This window comes from Mytilus californianus, unplaced genomic scaffold (assembly GCF_021869535.1).
Source record: "Mytilus californianus isolate M0D057914Y unplaced genomic scaffold, xbMytCali1.0.p SCAF_16, whole genome shotgun sequence".
NCBI classification, from domain to species: domain Eukaryota; kingdom Metazoa; phylum Mollusca; class Bivalvia; order Mytilida; family Mytilidae; genus Mytilus; species Mytilus californianus.
Window position 1 is genome coordinate 3417787 of NW_026262648.1, and position 18764 is coordinate 3436550.

General features: G+C 32.3%; 1 protein-coding gene and 1 long non-coding RNA gene across 2 annotated transcripts in view; both read right to left on the bottom strand.

The window, feature by feature from the left end:
- The window catches only part of LOC127726088 (prolyl 4-hydroxylase subunit alpha-1-like), a 134545-nt gene extending 132916 nt beyond the window's left edge, over window positions 1-1629 (bottom strand). The window contains exon 1 of the mRNA XM_052233423.1: window positions 1385-1629. Within this exon, the coding sequence (XP_052089383.1) occupies window positions 1385-1572 (188 nt within the window). The 5' untranslated portion in view covers window positions 1573-1629. The remainder of the gene's footprint in view (window positions 1-1384) is intronic.
- Window positions 1630-12393: 10764 nt separating this feature from the next.
- LOC127726098 (uncharacterized) lies at window positions 12394-15087 on the bottom strand. Its single transcript, XR_007993328.1, has 2 exons — window positions 14557-15087; window positions 12394-13027 (listed from the first exon to the last, which is right to left on the bottom strand). It is a non-coding gene; the product is annotated as an uncharacterized LOC127726098 (long non-coding RNA).
- Window positions 15088-18764: the final 3677 nt, after the last annotated feature.

Below are 18764 nucleotides of genomic sequence, written 5' to 3' on the forward strand. Positions count from 1 at the left end.
CAAGAGGTTTCATTTTCTTGAAAAATACAGATCTCTGAAATTCGACGTTTGTCCAATGAGCTATATATACTAGTATTATCATAGAATCTACTTAATATCAATGTAGTGGAAATGGAATCGTGTGAGAATTAAGTCAGATTGATGGATTCAAAATTGATATTTTGTAGGAAATAGTAATTCTTTTAAACTTGATAACTGAATTTTAACTAGAGGCTCTGTAGAGCGTGTGTCGCTCACCTAGGTCTTTGTGCATCTTCAACAATGGACAACCTTCAACATTGAATACTTAATCCATTTGATGCTGGATGTATACTTATTGATATTTTAGTATTAGAAACATGATTTTTATGTTGTTATGGGCTTTGGACAATGAATGACAGTAAATGCGAGTACTCTTAGATCTATATTTTGTGTCTTTTGTGTTTTTGTTAGCTTTTTTTGTGCTTTTGTATCGATCTGATGAGTTAAGCCCTTTTCAACTGATTTTCATAGTTTGTTCTTATGTTCTGTTTCACCACTGTCCCAGGTTTTTATGTACTTGATGGATAGTAGTTAGATCTGAACATTTGAACATTTCTGCTAATGTCAGATTTTCTTTATTCATAGCGGTTTTCAAGATAATAGGCAAAACTTGCATTTTACTCCTATGTTTTATTTTAAGCCATGTCGGCCATGTTGGTTGGCGGTTGTTATTGGACATATTTATTTAACTAGATTTGGCCCAATAGTTTAAAAGGAGAAGATTTTTGTAAAGGTAAACGGACAACGGAGACGGACGACGACGGACGCCAAGTGATAACAGAAAAAAACGGGACTGACGAACGGACGCGCAGACAGAATGGAAAACATAATGCTCTCGTAGGCGGGATTCAAAAAAGGAATCAGGCTTATAAATAATTACGTCATACGCGATTTTTATTCTACATTAGATTTATTATTTGCCCGAATCAAAACAGTAGGGAGACCAAATTAGTGACGTAGTTGAAGACATTTCATAAATTCAAAAACGGTGTTCAAGTCATTTGAATTATGCCTAAGCAAGATAACTGTACGTGATATACTTCAAGAGACTAAGAAATCCATTATGAACATTCTAAAGCACTTTATAAAAGTCTTGCTGCGATAAAGGCAACTTCTTTTATTTTTTAAAAAAGTAACTGCACGTTCAGTATCTTGTACACTTATGTAAACCCATAATTACATAATACCTTTGTATATTGACAAGACAATCTATAAACAGCAGGTGACAGTTAACAAAGTTTTAACAAATGATGATGGATGCTTTCAATGAACAACATGTAAAACGTAAAAAAAATAAAAAGTAAATTTAAAAGTATTTTTGAATTAAAAAATGACAAAACTGTTGTCAAACAATATTTCCTACCTTTGAAGTTCTAATGATATTGATCTCTGATCTCTGATTTGTGTCGCAATGTATTTTTTAAATGCCCGAAGTAACTTCCCTTCTTCATTTGCCAAAATTGACAGTTTATATACAGACGTAAATATTTCGCCATGTATAATATGAAATAATAAACAACAAACGATTGAAATATTCCACAAAAAAATCATCCCTATGTCCGAAGTGCCTTCAGATTCAGCTATATTGTCGTTATGTGCATTTATACCAATTCGAATAAGGCAGTTAAGTACGACAAATTTACAATGTGTGATGGATTATTCAAATAATTTACTTTTTGTAAGACGATTTAGTGTTTTATTAACTGTTTGACTGTACCATCTGTGTCGTTTTTACATACCTGATTGATAACTTGTTGTATCCGTTGACGTGCATTAAGTCCATGAAATAAAAATTCGATATTGTCGTTTGAAGAATGCTGCAGAGTTTGTCACGAGTAAAGGGCAAAAGGTGGATCATATTTCAATATAAATGAAATTGTTGCTAAGTTACAAATGTACATTGTGAACATATAATTTTGCCTATGTAAAGCGTTATTTTATCGTTACTCAGATATACACAGCTGTCATTCGGTATATCGAGAAAATGATCGTGAAAAAATAACTTACGTTGGTCAAGTTTTGTGTTAGGATCGTGAAAGATCTTGTATGGGATTGTGAATAAATCTAATCGAGAAGACACGTGCATGGTCAATAATTAATATTTTTTTTAATCATAAGCCTAAGGTTAAATTTAAAAAAAAATAAAATTGTCTGTCAAAATGGTTCGATCAAAATTATGATCATAAAATTGAGAATGGAAATGGGGAATGTGTCAAAGAGACAACAACCCGACCATAGAACAGACAACAGCAGAAGGTCACCAACAGGTCTTCAATGTAGCGAGAAATTCCCGCACCAAGAGGCGTCCTTCAGCTGGCCCCTAAACAAATATATATACTAGTTCAGTGATAATGAACGCCATACTAAACTCCAAATTGTACATAAGAAACTAAAATTAAAAATAATACAAGACTAACAAAGGCTAGAGGCTCCTGACTTGGGACAGGCGCAAAAATGCGGCGGGGTTAAACATGTTTATGAGATCTCAACCCTCCCCCTATACCTCTAGCCAATGTAGAAAAGTAAACGCATAACAAATACGCACATTAAAATTCAGTTCAAGAGAAGTCCGAGTCTGATGTCAGAAGATGTAACCAAAGAAAATAAACAAAATGACAATAATACATAAATAACAACAGACTACTAGCAGTTAACTGACATGCCAGCTCCAGACTTCAATAAAACTGATTGAAAGATTATGTCTTCATCATATGAATATCAGGCACAATCCTTCCCGTTAGGGGTTTAGTATCATACCATCATAACATATATGAGAAGAACATAACCCGTGTCATGCCAACAACTGGTTTTTAAATAAATGTGTTTAGTGCCGATGCAAAGACCCTATAAGTGAATCAATATTAACGCCAAAATATGCAATCTTTAATGACCTGACAACAGTATCGTAACTATATCCCTTCTTAATAAGTCTATTTAAAGGTTTTGTTAGCTTCAGAGGTGAATACTGACATTTTTGTGCTTTATAATGAATATTTCCATAAAAAATTGGATGTGAAATACCTGAACGTGTAAGAAGTCTGCATGTTGAGCTATATTTACGAATGATGTCCTTATACCGATGATAAAATTTAGTAAATGTTTTGACTAGTTTGTGATATCGAAAACCCTGGTGTAATAATTTTTCAGTAATACATAAATTTCTCTCATTAAAATCTAAAACATTGTTACATACACGTCAGTCTCTTAGAAAATCAACTAAAAAAGGCAGATTGCTCTTCAATATTTTAACACCCAGTCTTTGATAGAACCATGCAAAAGGCTTATTAGTGGGTCCACAAGACATGTCAACCAAATGTAATGAAATTTTGCACATATGTTTTAAGTCAAGAGAAAAAAATTCTATCTTTAAAATTTGATTTTAGGCTATTTTTAGATTTTGCAGCGCCATCTACTGGAAAAGACTTAATTTCCCAAAATTTCCACAAAAATGTCTCAACTTTGTTACTCTGAATATGCTAGATATGGTTATGTTTAGCTGGTATTTGAATTGAGTTTTATAACAAGCATCATTCGTTCTTCGAAACTTGACACAATGTTATAGCTTGAGATTAGCTATATTTTGGGGCTGACCTGTCTAAAACGGCATTTTGGGCATATTTTGGATACTTGCTGATAAGATCAACAAAAAGACATGAAATCTTTTAAAGTAATATGATTTTTTCAATGTTCTAAATATTTCTATAAAGGTTTACATGTGTGCTACAAGTTTTATGATTTTTTAGCTGGGGTCTTTTACACCGTTACCATGGCAACGGAATACAAATGTGTAATTTTCACGTTTTTTTTCACAATAATCCGTGTATTTAATCTTGCAAACTTACTTATCTTTTGACACTGGCCTATGATATTTGGCATGAAGGTGTATAACAATAAGACAGTGTATCTTATAAAAATTAAAACCGTCAAATGTCCTTGAAACTTGACCTCAAGGTAAAAATATTTGATTTTTTTACATTTTCTTGTCTGGAGCACACCTTTTTCTCTCCATTTTCAAAGTCTTTTAATACTTGACACATAAGTGCAGCACCTCAATATGATGTGTCGCGTACCATGGATGATGACTTTGATCTATGTCACCCTAAAACCAAACATATTCTGTCTTGCCATGTCAATATGAAAATGAAGAGATGTGGACTGATTGCTTATGAGACTATCCACCACAGTTAAAATGAAGTGGTAGTAAGCAATTGATAGGCCACAGTTCGGGTAATACCTTTGCAGTGCAGATAAGGGTTTGTCCCTGGGAGTCATGCCCCGCCCCCTCATATAATAATGTTTATATATAGATTCATCTAAAAAAAAGGGTCCAGAACCCCATCCCTTATCCATATTCAATCTTAATTGCCTTTCTGGTTCGTCATGGGGGACATGCCCTGTCCCCTACAAACCATTGATGGTAAAATAGCTTGAAATATGTTCATATCCCTACCTCTAAATCATATATATATTCCCAATCAGCATGACAACACCTTTGAGTACACCATATATGTGTTTGCTGGGATTCGTGCCCCTTATATACACTGTTCAGATACACACCCTAAACCATATACTCTAATAAATATATCATGACTAGACCAATTAAGTGTACCATACATTTTGTCCCTCATGCCCTACCCTCTCTTTTAATAAATTGTTAAATATATTGAAAACAGTGCATATTTCCACGAATTAACCATATATTCTTACTTGCAACGACCATTTTTTTACTAGAGTGACTTCTACAGGGGAGACATTAGTTTTAATTCACTAAAACGGTTCTAAATAGTTGTAAATAAATTCTAGAAAATTTGGTAGAATTCTGACTTTATGCAGAAAAATTTGAAATACTGCGATATCAGACCTTAATGTTTGCAATGATTTTATTGCGTATTCATGGTGACCGTCAAAAATGTGATATTAATTTTAAAAGCAAATTTAAATTATACTGAAATTGAATATTGTACAAAAATTGAAAATGCAACTAATGTCGTGTCACATTCTGTTCCAGGCCTGTTATAGGGCTAACTACATGGTGTGGGGTTCCCAGTTTGTTGCAGATCGTGTTGCGACCTCTGGGTGTATATTTTCGGATAGTTAACTTCTGAGATGAAATGTTGTCTCCTTCACATATACCCCATATTTGTTCTTGTTGTCCCCCTCAGCATCACATTGCGGCCGGGAATATATAAATGCTGTTCGTTCGTCTGTCCGTCCGAGCATCGGTCCGGATTGCAAAATTTCTAGTATTATCGTTATCTAATGGATAAAATTTATGCAGTCGTTTTCTACAGACAACCGGTCAAGGTTGAAAATGAGCCCTGTTCAAAAATTTTGTAGGCGGGGTACATTGAAAATCTGTTGTGTTATTCATATTGCAATAATTTTTGAATTTACAGAAATATATTTTGAAGGTCTCGATCAGAAAGTTTCGACATACATCGTACATGTAAAAGTCAGCTTGTTAGATTTCCCAAATAAACTAAGAAACTACACCTTGTTAGACTATTGCTCTTTTTAAAAAAATACACTTTAAACTTCATGGATATACAGATTAATATTCTAATTTGTTTGATTTGTTGGCAGAAATTGCAAATTTTGACATTTTTCAACAGAATCATAGAAAAAAAACCCAATTATTTTGGTCTAAACATTCTCTTATTACACCTTGGTATGCTTTGTTTTATATTTTATTTTATGAAAAGAAAGGAAATATCGAAACACTTATGATGTATCAAGAGCAGAACGCTTTATTTGAAGAAAAATAGATACTTTTTAAAGATTTTTTAAAATGCATTTTTTACTGAATTATCTCCCTTTGTACTATAGAAAATCAATATTTATGGCATCATTTATTGTAATTGTATTATCTTCATTGTTAGTTTAACTTACAATGTTAAGTATAAAAATACTTTAAAAAAAGTAAAATTTACATTTCCTAAATTATCTTCAAATTGAAATTAAAATTCATTGATTCTTAATTGAAGAGAAATTGCAAATTTGGACATTATTCAAGGAGAATTCTAGAAAGTACTACAACAAGAGCCCACCAATCGTATATGCTAAAATGCGTTATTACCTCTGTCACTTAAAATAACCAAATAGAGATATTTTTATTTTTTTAATAGACCGACAGCTGGTAAGTTTTAAAAAAATGTAATTTTAAGATTTTTAAAAATGCATTTTTACTGGATATCTCCCTTTGTACAATAGAAATTCAATATCAAATGGCATCATAAATTGTAATTGAACTACGGTAATTGTTACTTTGACTTATTTTGTTAAATGTTATATTGCTTTTAAAAAACAAACACTTACATTTCCAAAATTATCTTCAGACTACTACTTTAAATTCATTGATTTATTGAGAGAAAATGTAAATTTAGGCATTTCTCGAGTAGAATTCTAGAATGTACTACAATGAGACCCTTTTGTACAATAGAAATTCAATATCAAATGGCATCATAAATTGTAATTGAACTATGGTCATTGTAACTTTGACTTATTTTGTTAAATATTATATTGCTTTTAAAAAATAAACACTTACATTTCAAAAATTATCTCCAGACTACTATTCTAAATTCATTGATTTATTGAGAGAAAATGTAAATTTAGGCATTTCTCGAGTAGAATTCTAGAATGTACTATAATGAGACCCCAGCAAGTTTTTTTTTTTTTTTTTATCTAAAATGCATAATTAAGTATTCCAATTAATAAAACAAAAGGATTTACCTTTATATTTTTAATGGACCAAAGGCTGGATAGTTTAAAAATATGTACTTTTTATGATTTTCTGAAGATACTTTTTTACTGGATTATCTCCCTTGGAATAATCCACAAACTGTTTCTTGTAAATTTATATACTGATGAGTTATTGAAGCTTGAACACTTGATTATTCAATAAATCAGCATTCTTTATCTCGTTGTTTTCCGCATTCATAAGTTTCATGGTGTTGAAACTGGTCATTTTTATAGAAAAATACTGCCTCCAACTGGATCCCGGTACATTACAGCACATCCTAACTGAAAGGCATGGGAACCAGATGAAATAATTTTTTTATGAACTTATTTCATAATGTTGTTATAGCACACAAACTTTCCATCACACCCTTGTGGACTGTTTTGCATGGTTTTATGGTAAACTGGGTGTTAATGACATAATTAAATGTAAACAAACATGATATTTGTTATTATATGAGTGACTAAATGACTAAATGACCATTCTCTGAACAATTGCATTCTTTGTAAGACTTTGACACCAGCAGAGTTATAGCAAAACAGTACATTAACAGGTTATCTTCAATGAACTTGTTCGAGTCGAATTGGGATAGTGCAAAATCAGTTTCAGCGTAAAAAAATATATCACCCTTTATGGACATTGGAATGTATAACGCAGGCTGATATCCAGTTGATATTAAACAAAATAAATCGAACTCTTTATTAAGGAAGGTAAAAATGGTCAAGTTGGTATATTTGAAATCTGTTTCTATGGGCTTTAAAATTTGAATGTATATGTATAAATAAGGACTTTATACATCTTGCATATGTGTTTATACTTAAATTATAGTATGGAGCTTACAGATATTTGTAAACTTTTAAATTAAAGACAAATTTTCACAAAACAGTCCATTGTGGTAGGTGCAAATACATGTTGATTTTTTTGTTAGCATAAGCATAAATTCCGCCGAAAAAAGTCTATAGAAAGATTGGTCTTTTTAAAGCATTAATTTGCATCTCTGCTCCCGGAAACAGTTTTTTAGGAATACAATAAAAAAAAGAAAGAGCAATAACCTCATCGAAAAGAGAAAGTCGAGTACATCTTTTTATGTTCTGTCCTGTTTTGTCTTGAAAACGTATAAAGCAAAAATATTCGATATATCATCTCGCTTCAGATTTTATTATTTTTATATATTTAGGCTACAAGTAGATATAATAACATTAAAAATTCACAGTACCAAAAAAAAAAAATGAAATATATGGGTCAAGTGAATATACTTGTGGATCTTTTTTGTGCATAACTTCAAAAAAAAAATTGTGTCTGTTATCTAGGGTAATAAGTCTTCAACCTCTGAAAATGTTTAGTCTGCCCTTCCACGAAATATTTCATTACACTGTTTTTTTTAAATATATTTTGTACTTTCTCGTTAAACGCCCAGGCCTTAAAGTACATTAAATGATGCTAAATAGATGGGACTATCACAATAGTCCCATTTAATAGCTACATTTGTAGTAGATACATTTGTCTTTTAAATTACAACTGTCATATAAGGATCGTAATGATGCTATGTAGGAAAATTTATCAGTTTTCAAGAGCTAAATTGATAGTGCGTCATTCCTACAATGGATTCCATTTTCACGATAAAAAAAAAAAAATAGGTGGCGTAATAAGGAGATAATTTTGACTTAGTAGAATCCCGACTTAATGAAAACATATTGTGTCATGTGTTCGATCATTGGGTCTACCCGAATATTATTTTCTCCACCAATCAGCACGAAAATAAACTGAAATGTTTGTGGATTCAAAAATAAAAAACGAGACAAAATCCATTATTTTTCATTACATTTTATTCCTAATAAGAAAAGGAAAAAGTTTTATTTTTAGATTCATACATTTGCTCTGTTGATTTCATATTTACTCATGTATATTTATGATTGTCTGAGTTCATATTTTTGTTTTTTATTTGTTTCTTTGATTAGTTTTGTTCTTTTGTACGTATGCTTGTTTAGTTTTTTCTTGAAGTGGAGGGGTATATATATGTAGAGGCCTAGGATCCGGGGAAAAGCGAGAACACCCCAAATCACAAACACACTTTCAAAAGTGGGGGCGGGGCAAACAAAACTATGTTTGGCCTCCATCCCCACACTTACTGACAATTTTGTATTATTTGAAAATAAGAAAATGGTTATGAAATAGGACATTAACTAACTTCTAGACTAAAAGCTTTTAGGAAAAAAGAAAAGTTTTGTTTAACTTGTCACTTTTAATAGTTTGTCCCCCTTTTCAGTCTACTCATACATCACCGACCCCAGGCCACATGTACACCTTTTGGGATTTTATTTTTATTAAAAATAAGAAAATGGTTATGAGAGAGGACATTAACTAATTTCTATACTATTAGACTATAATTAAAAATGAAAAGGTTTTGTTTTGCTGGTCACTTTTAGAAGTTTGCCCCCTCCTCCCTCTTCAGTCTACTCCTACATCACTGATACGTAACAGAGAAATCAGCAATAGTTTTCCTCAAAAAGCACTCCGGTTCACTTCTTGTTAGGGAATACTTTGTTAGGCTATAATGGTTCAGTGCCATAATGCATTGGTCTGCTTTTCAATTAGACCATGTCGACTAGCCCGTGGCGCCGTAAAGCAGTAAATCTGTCCGTCCGTCAACACGTTTGTGTCGTTTTTATAAGTCAAGAATGTCTCATCTGATATCAATAATTGTTGTCTCGCCTGCGACGAAAGTCGCGAAAGGCGAAACATAGGTTTTGCTTTTCGGGCCTCGTCGTCGTCGTTGGTGGCGTCAACAATTGTTAAGTTTTCTGATTAAGTCAGTTTGAAAGGACCTACTAGTGATGAGGCAATAATATTTTCTATAAAGTTGCATTACTATCAGTTTATATCAGTTTGACGACTATTTTGATGCCATGTCTCCTTAGGTCATTGTCCCGTGACTTTAAATTAATAAACAATTGCCAATGCTACGTTTTCTGCTTAATTCAATTTGAAAGGAACTACTTGTGATAGATCAATGATATTTTCTATAAAGCTGCATTAGTATTAATACATATCAGTTTGACGACTATTTCGAGGCCCTGTCCTCTAGGTCATGGTCTGGAGACTTTCAATTAATAAGCAATTTTCAATGTTTAGTTTTCCGCTTAAGATAGTTTGATAGGAACTACTTGACGTTGTGCACGTTGTTGGTAAGAATTCAATTTGGCTATAAATTATCATAAAAATTAATGCGTAGACTGGTCAGCTCGATAAAATATAGTAATTTTTGGTTGAACTGAGTTTAATAGGCATGGAACTGAGTTAAATAGGCATGAAAATAAAGAAAAATAGGAACCGAAATTCAGAATACCAAAAATTATACCACTTAATTATCCCATTTTCACGCAAAATGTAATGTCCAACGATACATTTTGTGTGCAAAAGATCAGAGTTCCGTATCTTTCATATCGTAATTGTTCTCCAATCATTGTAAAACTTGACAAGAATGCTTTTGTTATAGTTATTTGCATGTTAAAGCAAATTCCATATCATTGAAACCGTTAACCGGAAAATTGCGTGTTTGAAAACGATCTGAAAAATGTCCAAGCATAGCAAGGTAAGCATATATCGGGTTCGTGCATTTATATCGTGAAATTGGAAAGGCTGAAAGGAAAACTATTAATAGTCTTAAAAGTTCATTTACTTTATTCCAGGTTCATGGTCCAGTGACTTTAAATTAATATGCAATTTTCAATGTTTTAAGTTTTCTGCTTAAGTTAGTTTGATAGGAACTACTTTTGATAGATCATTGATATTTTCTATAAAGTTGTATTCTATCAGTACATATTAGTTTGACGACTATTTCAATGCCATGCCCCAGTAGGTCATGGTCCAGTGACTTTCAATTTATTACCAAATTTCGATGTTAAGTTTTCTGCTTAATGTGACCATGGTATATCCAAAACGTCTTTTTTCTTTAAGGATTAGTATGAGGTTATGTGTCGCTTTTTGTGTTTTCTAAAAAAAGAATTGCATTTTTACTTTAGTTTTCTTAGTGCTTTAGATATTTTGATAGGAACTACTTATGATAAACGATGATGTTTTCTATAACGTTGAATTACAATTAGTACGTTTAATTTGTTGACCATTTCGAGTCCGCAACCCCAAGTTCATGGTCCAGCGACTTTGAATTAATGAGCAATGTTGGTGTCCATCAGATTGTCTTTCTGAATTTTCTGCCGACAGAATTTACAATTTATTATGGAAAGCATATATATCTATTTGAGAAAGATCCTTGTCATTTTTTTATTTAAAAAAAGGGGGAACATTTAAAAAAAAAAGTCTAACTTTTTGTTAAAAAATCACAAATTTTGAGAAATATCTTTGAGCTAGAATTTGAATGGAAAACGATTATTGATTTGTTTTTCCTTAGAAATTACTGTCAAAATGTATGAACAATTTTAGAGAGGAAATTGTATATAGAATCGTTTTCATAACAGCGTAGACAACCGTAAAACTTTTGTTGGTAATAATACTGAATAATTTACCTTTAACTTTTTTGTCATTGGCTATCGATAACAATGATTTTACGCTCACTCAGTCTGTCAGAGGCCTTCCAGTGGGGATTTGAATAATGATCACTTGTTACACATTTCGATACATAAAATGAAACTTTCTTTTCACAAAACTTTAAAAGATTTGTTTTAAATATTTTTTTATACCATCACATACAACAGCTTCATTTTAAAGAATAATAATATTCAGAGCTGATATCATTAAATAATCCAAAAATACGTTTATTCATTGTAAAAAACTTTAAGTTGATGGGGTTAATTCACAAAATTCGACCGCACTTTTAAAATTGATTTTCTTGTTGTAATCCTGTTGGAAGCTGCGCTGTGTATTTTCTTTTTCTTTTATTGTTTATTAACACTGGACACTTTTAATTTGCAAAACACTCATTTGCAAATCCGCCGCCGCCTCTCCTTAGACCTACAGTGTCGTGTATATAACCAAAATGTGCAGAATAACATGGGATTCAATAATTTCATTGCTTTTTTGCTGTTATTATTATATATATTTTGTAATTTGATTTAGAAAAACATGGGATTTTCAATATCCCATGGGATAATGCAAATCCCATGGGATTGACCATTATCCCATGGGATTTCGGTTAAATCCCATAGGATTTTTTTGGGTCCCATGGGATAATTGTAGTCCCATGGGATATTTGTTGTCCCATGGGACAAATAAAATCCCATGGGACTATAATTATCCCATGGGATATTTAATATCCCATGGGACAAAATAAAATCCTATTGAATTCAAATTATAAATATACAATAATGTGTATGTTACAATGAATTCTGTTTGGTAGTAAAAAGTTTATAATATATATATGAGTGTATTTTGGTTTTTTTCATTTTGTCACAAACATGTTTTTAATTTGTTTATATGACAATAAAGATTATTATTATTTTGGAAAGTATAATACTATTTAAAGTCAAAAAATAAAATCCTTTAACTGAAATAAAATTATGACATGTCTTAATAAAAGAAAAAAATATTGATTTGAAATCTTTGTCTTGTTTGTTTTATTATGAAAAATAGAACTGAAAAAAATATTTCATATTCTGACTGAATAAATTGACAAAGCACAGTTAATAGTTTACTCTTTTCATGAGTTAAAGTTTTCTTTGTTATAGTTCCATTGCAATACATGCAAACAATTTGAATCTTATACCTTTGTGGTGTTCATAATATTACGTTTATATTTGCAAATTTATAAAATAAATACTTTTCCTGTTAAGTTTTAGTTTTCTTGTTTCAGCTTGCTATGTACAATTATTCAGTCCACTATATAAGAGTCAAGTAAATAAATTATTTCATCCACTAGAATATTCCTACAATTCTTAGACAAAACATTTTTGCAATCTGTTCTTCAAAAATCTTCCTCCGTACATCTTTATTGGATGGAGTGATTTAAATGAGTGGACAAAGCAAGTTCATTTGGACAACAAAATTCTAATATATTTTTTCATTCCTCCCTTCTTTCAATTGATAATTATGTTGTTGCATTTACATGATTAAGTTCTTGTGCATCTAGGATGATGATGATATGACTCCTTTTTGTTTATAGTCATTATGATGAAATTTCCTCTTTCTTATGTAGGAAAAAAACACATTCCATTTCAAATTAATAAAAAAGTCACACTATGTAGAAAATATCAACTTTAAGTTTTCTGTTCAGTATTGACTTGTTGAATGATGATCATGAAAACCAAGATGTCTGACCTACAAATACACAAAACTCAAAAATTATATATGAAGAGAAATACAGCAATAAAATGGCTATTTTATCATGTTTATGTACATTTTGATAAAACTTTCATTTGAATATTTAGAATTGTAAGAACTCTTATTTCAGTGCTTTGTGTCTATGGTTTTCATATTAGTTGTTTTTTGTGCCTTGTTGCAGTCTTTTGAGTTAAGCCAATTGCAACAAATGTTTACAGTTTGTTCAAATGTTGTGCTGTTATTAAAACCACTGTCCCAGGTTAGGGGTGGGTTGGGTGCTCAAAAAATGTTTATTTTATTACTGTAAATTCAGAAATTATTGCGTGCATTTATTATTGCGATTTTGTCATTTTAGATTAAAATGCGATTTAAATTTTTGCGATATTTAGAAATATCCTGTTCATTTCCTATAAAAAAAATCAAAATGCGAGATTAAATTATTGCGATAATAAACTTGTCGCATTTTCTCAAAAATAAAAACATCGTAATAATTTCTGAATTTACAGTAGTTGATATTTGCTTTGAATTAGCTGTCAGTAACTGTGAGTACTAATAGATCTGTATGTTGAGTCTTTTTTGTTAAAGGGAATGAATAAATTTCCAGCCACTTCCGGTCTGTGTTTTTGGTAGCTGTTTTTCTGCTTTGTTGCATTCGAATGAGTTAATAAAATTGAGAATGAAAATGGGAATGTATCAAATTAACCTGACCAAAGAGCAGAAAAAAGCCCTTTTCAACTGATTTTATAGTTTTTATATTTTCATATTGAACTGACACTTACACCACTGTCCTTAATTAGAGGAGGATTTGGTGCCAGCAAATATGTTAAACCATGCCACATTTTGTAAGTGGCTGTCCCAAGTCAGGGGCCTGTTATTCAGTGGTTGTCAATTGTTGCTATATATCATATTTGTTTTTTGTTTTGTGCAAAAATCAGGCACTTAGCTTTCGCCTTTGTGGTGTTTCCCCCAAGCATGTTTAGCATGGATAGACAACATGACCTTTTTGAATTGTTTTACATTTGTTATTTCATGGCCTTTTATAGATTACTATGCAGTATAGGGTTTGCTCATTGTCGAAGGCTGTACAGTGAACTAATTTTGTTAAATTTAATGTCATTTGATTTCTATTGGAGAAAAGTCTCAATGGCAATCATACCACTTCATATCTTTATATCAACCATGCCATATTTTGCCTGTCCAAAGTTCAGTGGTTGATGTTGGTTCACGTCCGTCATATTTGTTTTTTCATAACTTGTTTTTTTTTATAAATTAGTCTGGTTTATTTGAAGTTTGAATTGATGTTTTGTTCCAAATTTTGTTTGTGGTGTCTTTTATAGATGTCTATATTATGTATAGGGTATGGGTTTTCTCATTATTTACAGGTCTGTTGGCCTCTAATAAGTAATTGCATTGCTTACATCCACTTAATTGAACTCTGGTGGATAATTTTCTCATTTATCATACCACATCTTATTTTCATAATAATCATTATTCAAGGGCAATAACTTTTATAGAAGTGGACTTACCATTTAGGCTTTGTTGACGTCTGTAAATCTATTTTTGTTGATAATTTCTTTTGTTTATAGTTTCCTTTTATCTTTAATATTCTTGCCCTACACATAAAAGGGTAAACATTATCATTTAATGACAATAACTACTATTACATAATTAATACTAGTAGGCAACTGACAATTTTGGATCATTTGTATATCTTGTCTTGCTCATCATTTTTGGTGTTTAATATTATCAATATTCTATGAAAATGAGGTCACATTAATATTAACCTTGGCAGACAGACATCTTCTTATTTTTATATGACGACTTGCAGTCATTCCATACACTAACAAGTAGACATATGCTTATAATATCTGATAAAATGAAAAAAACAAGAAAACTTAGCATTGACCAAAGAACCATAAATTCGGTCATGGTTATATGAATCTGCCAGACAGACATGCATAGGGGCGTAGCTGCTGTTAGGCACTTTAGGCACGTGCCTACACATATTTTAAAAAAAAAAAAAAAAAATTTTGTATTAAAAAAGATGACAACGCTATCTGTAGATGCACATGAAGTCGTCAAAATTCTTTAATTATCAAATGTAATTTGTACACTAGTCTATCATCCTGAGTGAATGGAGTATTAGGTAGAATTGTATGTATGGTCAGAAAGGGGATGTTAACTGATGGCTGGTGTAGAGAGAATGCCACGCTCTTTGCATGTTAAGAACACTTGCAACAACTCTTTGAGGGGTCCGTAGGTGGTCTGCTGAAAGGCAAAATTTCCGTCCCTATCCAATAAACCCTCATTTACCTAGCTCCGCTACGCGTCCCAAGGTAAACTCAATTTGCGAAAGTAAAATCTACGTTGTACGAAGGCCACACTTAAAATACAATTCAGTTATCTCCTAATTTTCTAATGGCACTTTCAAATTTTCAAACCTTCATCCTGGACGACCCCTATTACAGGACCTAATGGCTACCTGTATTTATTGTAAAAATTTTTTTGTCCTGAACATGCATAACTATTTGCCACTGGACATCAAGTTAGCAATCAATCAATCAACTAGCTTTCAGTTACTTCGAGTACTCTCAGATCTACGTGTAATGACCATAGTTATTCCTAAGCAGGTAGGGATTTTACAGTAGAGGATATCAGAAAATATGAATTTCTTGAATTTTGTCACGATAGTATGAACAGAACCGAACTTCTACATTGGGCATCAACTGTGTGTGAGCGTCAAAAGATGGATGGTCCATCGGTAGCCTAAAGGATAGTATTATTATATATAGTAGTCTCAGTGTTTACGTGCCTATTCTTTTAATTAAGGATCGTCTAGTCTCAGTGTTTACGTGCCTATTCTTTTAATTAAGGATCGTCTATTATGTACTACCAATTAACGTATATATCAACTATCCTCAATCAGAAAGGAATAGATGTGAAATAAAATGCTCCGCTGGGCGCAGTGCAGCTTGATACGACCGCAGAGGTTGAACCCTGAACAGTTGGGGAAAGTATGGACACAACATTCAAGCTTGATACACACTGAATTTGGATTGTGATTAAATATTTGACACAGCATAGGTTTCTGACACAGAATGAATGTGGTCTAAGAACTTATAAATTATTAATTGACCTATTCAAACCATATCATTATTATTTGCTTTTACATATAAATCAGAAATAACCAATTTAAAATGGAAAATTTTAAAAGAAAAAAAAAAGGAAAAAAAATCCTTCCCTCCAAATTTTTTGAACCCCCTTATGATTCATCACCCCCAAACTCAATCTAAGCCTTCCCTTTATGGTATGGTACCTTGCAGTACAATTTCAGAGAGATCCATACACTTGAACACAAGTTATTGTCTGGAAACTAGAAAAATGCTTGTTTTTTTGCCCCTTTTTGGCCCCAAATTCTTAAACGTTTAGGGCAATTACCCCCAAACTCAAACCCAGCTTTCCATTTGTGATATGGAACATTGTAGTACAATTTCATAAAGATCCATACACTTACACACAAGTTATTGTCCTGAAACTAGAAAAATGCTTGTTTTTTGCCCCTTTTTGGCCCCTAATTCCTAAAATTTTGAGGCAATTACCCCCAAAATCAATCCCAGCCTTCCCTTTGTGGTATGGTACCTTGTAGTACAATTTCAGAGAGATCCATACACTTGAACACAAGTTATTGTCTGGAAACTAGAAAAATGCTTATTTTTGGCCCTTTTTGGCCCCTTATTCCTAAACGTTTTGGGCAATTACCCCCAAACTCAATTCCAGCTTTCTCTTTGTGATATGGAACCTTGTAGTACAATTTCAGAAAGATCCATACACTTACACACAAGTTATTGTCATGAAACTAGAAAAATGCTTGTTTATTGCCCCTTTTTTGGCCCCTAATTCCTAAAATTTTGAGGCAATTACCCCAAAAAACAATCCCAGCATTCCATTTGTGATATGGAACCTTGTACATGTAGTACAATTTTATAAAGATCCATACACTTACACACAAGTTATTGTCCTGAAACTAGAAAAATGCTTGTTTTTGCCCCTTTTTGGCCCCTAATTCCTAAAATTTTGAGGCAATTACCCCCAAAATTAATCCAAGCCTTCCCTTTGTGGTATGGTACCTTGCAGTACAATTTCAGAGAGATCCATACACTTGAACACAAGTTATTGTCTGGAAACTAGAAAAATGCTTGTTTTTTTGCCCCTTTTTGGCCCCAAATTCTTAAACGTTTAGGGCAATTACCCCCAAACTCAAACCCAGCTTTCCATTTGTGATATGGAACATTGTAGTACAATTTCATAAAGATCCATACACTTACACACAAGTTATTGTCCTGAAACTAGAAAAATGCTTGTTTTTTGCCCCTTTTTGGCCCCTAATTCCTAAAATTTTGAGGCAATTACCCCCAAAATCAATCCCAGCCTTCCCTTTGTGGTATGGTACCTTGTAGTACAATTTCAGAGAGATCCATACACTTGAACACAAGTTATTGTCTGGAAACTAGAAAAATGCTTATTTTTGGCCCTTTTTGGCCCCTTATTCCTAAACGTTTTGGGCAATTACCCCCAAACTCAATTCCAGCTTTCTCTTTGTGATATGGAACCTTGTAGTACAATTTCAGAAAGATCCATACACTTACACACAAGTTATTGTCATGAAACTAGAAAAATGCTTGTTTATTGCCCCTTTTTTGGCCCCTAATTCCTAAAATTTTGAGGCAATTACCCCAAAAAACAATCCCAGCATTCCATTTGTGATATGGAACCTTGTACATGTAGTACAATTTTATAAAGATCCATACACTTACACACAAGTTATTGTCCTGAAACTAGAAAAATGCTTGTTTTTGCCCCTTTTTGGCCCCTAATTCCTAAAATTTTGAGGCAATTACCCCCAAAATTAATCCAAGCCTTCCCTTTGTGGTATGGTACCTTGCAGTACAATTTCAGAGAGATCCATACACTTGAACACAAGTTATTGTCTGGAAACTAGAAAAATGCGTATTTTGTGCCCCTTTTTGGCCCCTTATTCCTAAACATTTTGGGCAATTACCTCCAAACTCAATTGAAGCTTTTCAGTTGTGACATGGAACCTTGTAGTACAATTTCAGAAAGATCTATACACTTACACACAAGTTATTGTCATGAAACTAGAAAAATGCTTGTTTTTTCCCCCTTTTTTGGCCCCTAATTCCCAAAATTTTTAGGCAATTACCCCTAAAATCAATCCCAGCATTCCCTTTGTGGTATGGAACCCTGTGGTACAATATCAGAGAGATCCATAAACTAACACACAAGTTATGTCTGGAAGTTACAAAAATGCTTATTTTTGGCCCCTAATTCCCTAACTGTTGGTACCATAACCCCCAAAATCAATCCTAACCTTCCTTTTGAGGTATTGATCCTTATGGTAAAATTTCATAAAGATCAATTCACTTAAACTAAAGTTAGAGTGCGAAAACCAATGTGTCTTCAAACGACGACGACGAAGACAACACCAACGTCATACCAATATACGACCACAAAATTTTTTTGCAGTCGTATAAAAACTAAATAGGATGTACTGCTTAATTAAAGGGCTATGCTGATCTAAGCTGGGCAATGCATATTGTAAATAATTTTTTTTTTTTAGATTTCCGATCCTACTGCTCTAATTCACCAATTTTTTATAATTCTTCGAACTTTTCTTCATGTATATTCATGATATTATCATGATAAAATAACCAGT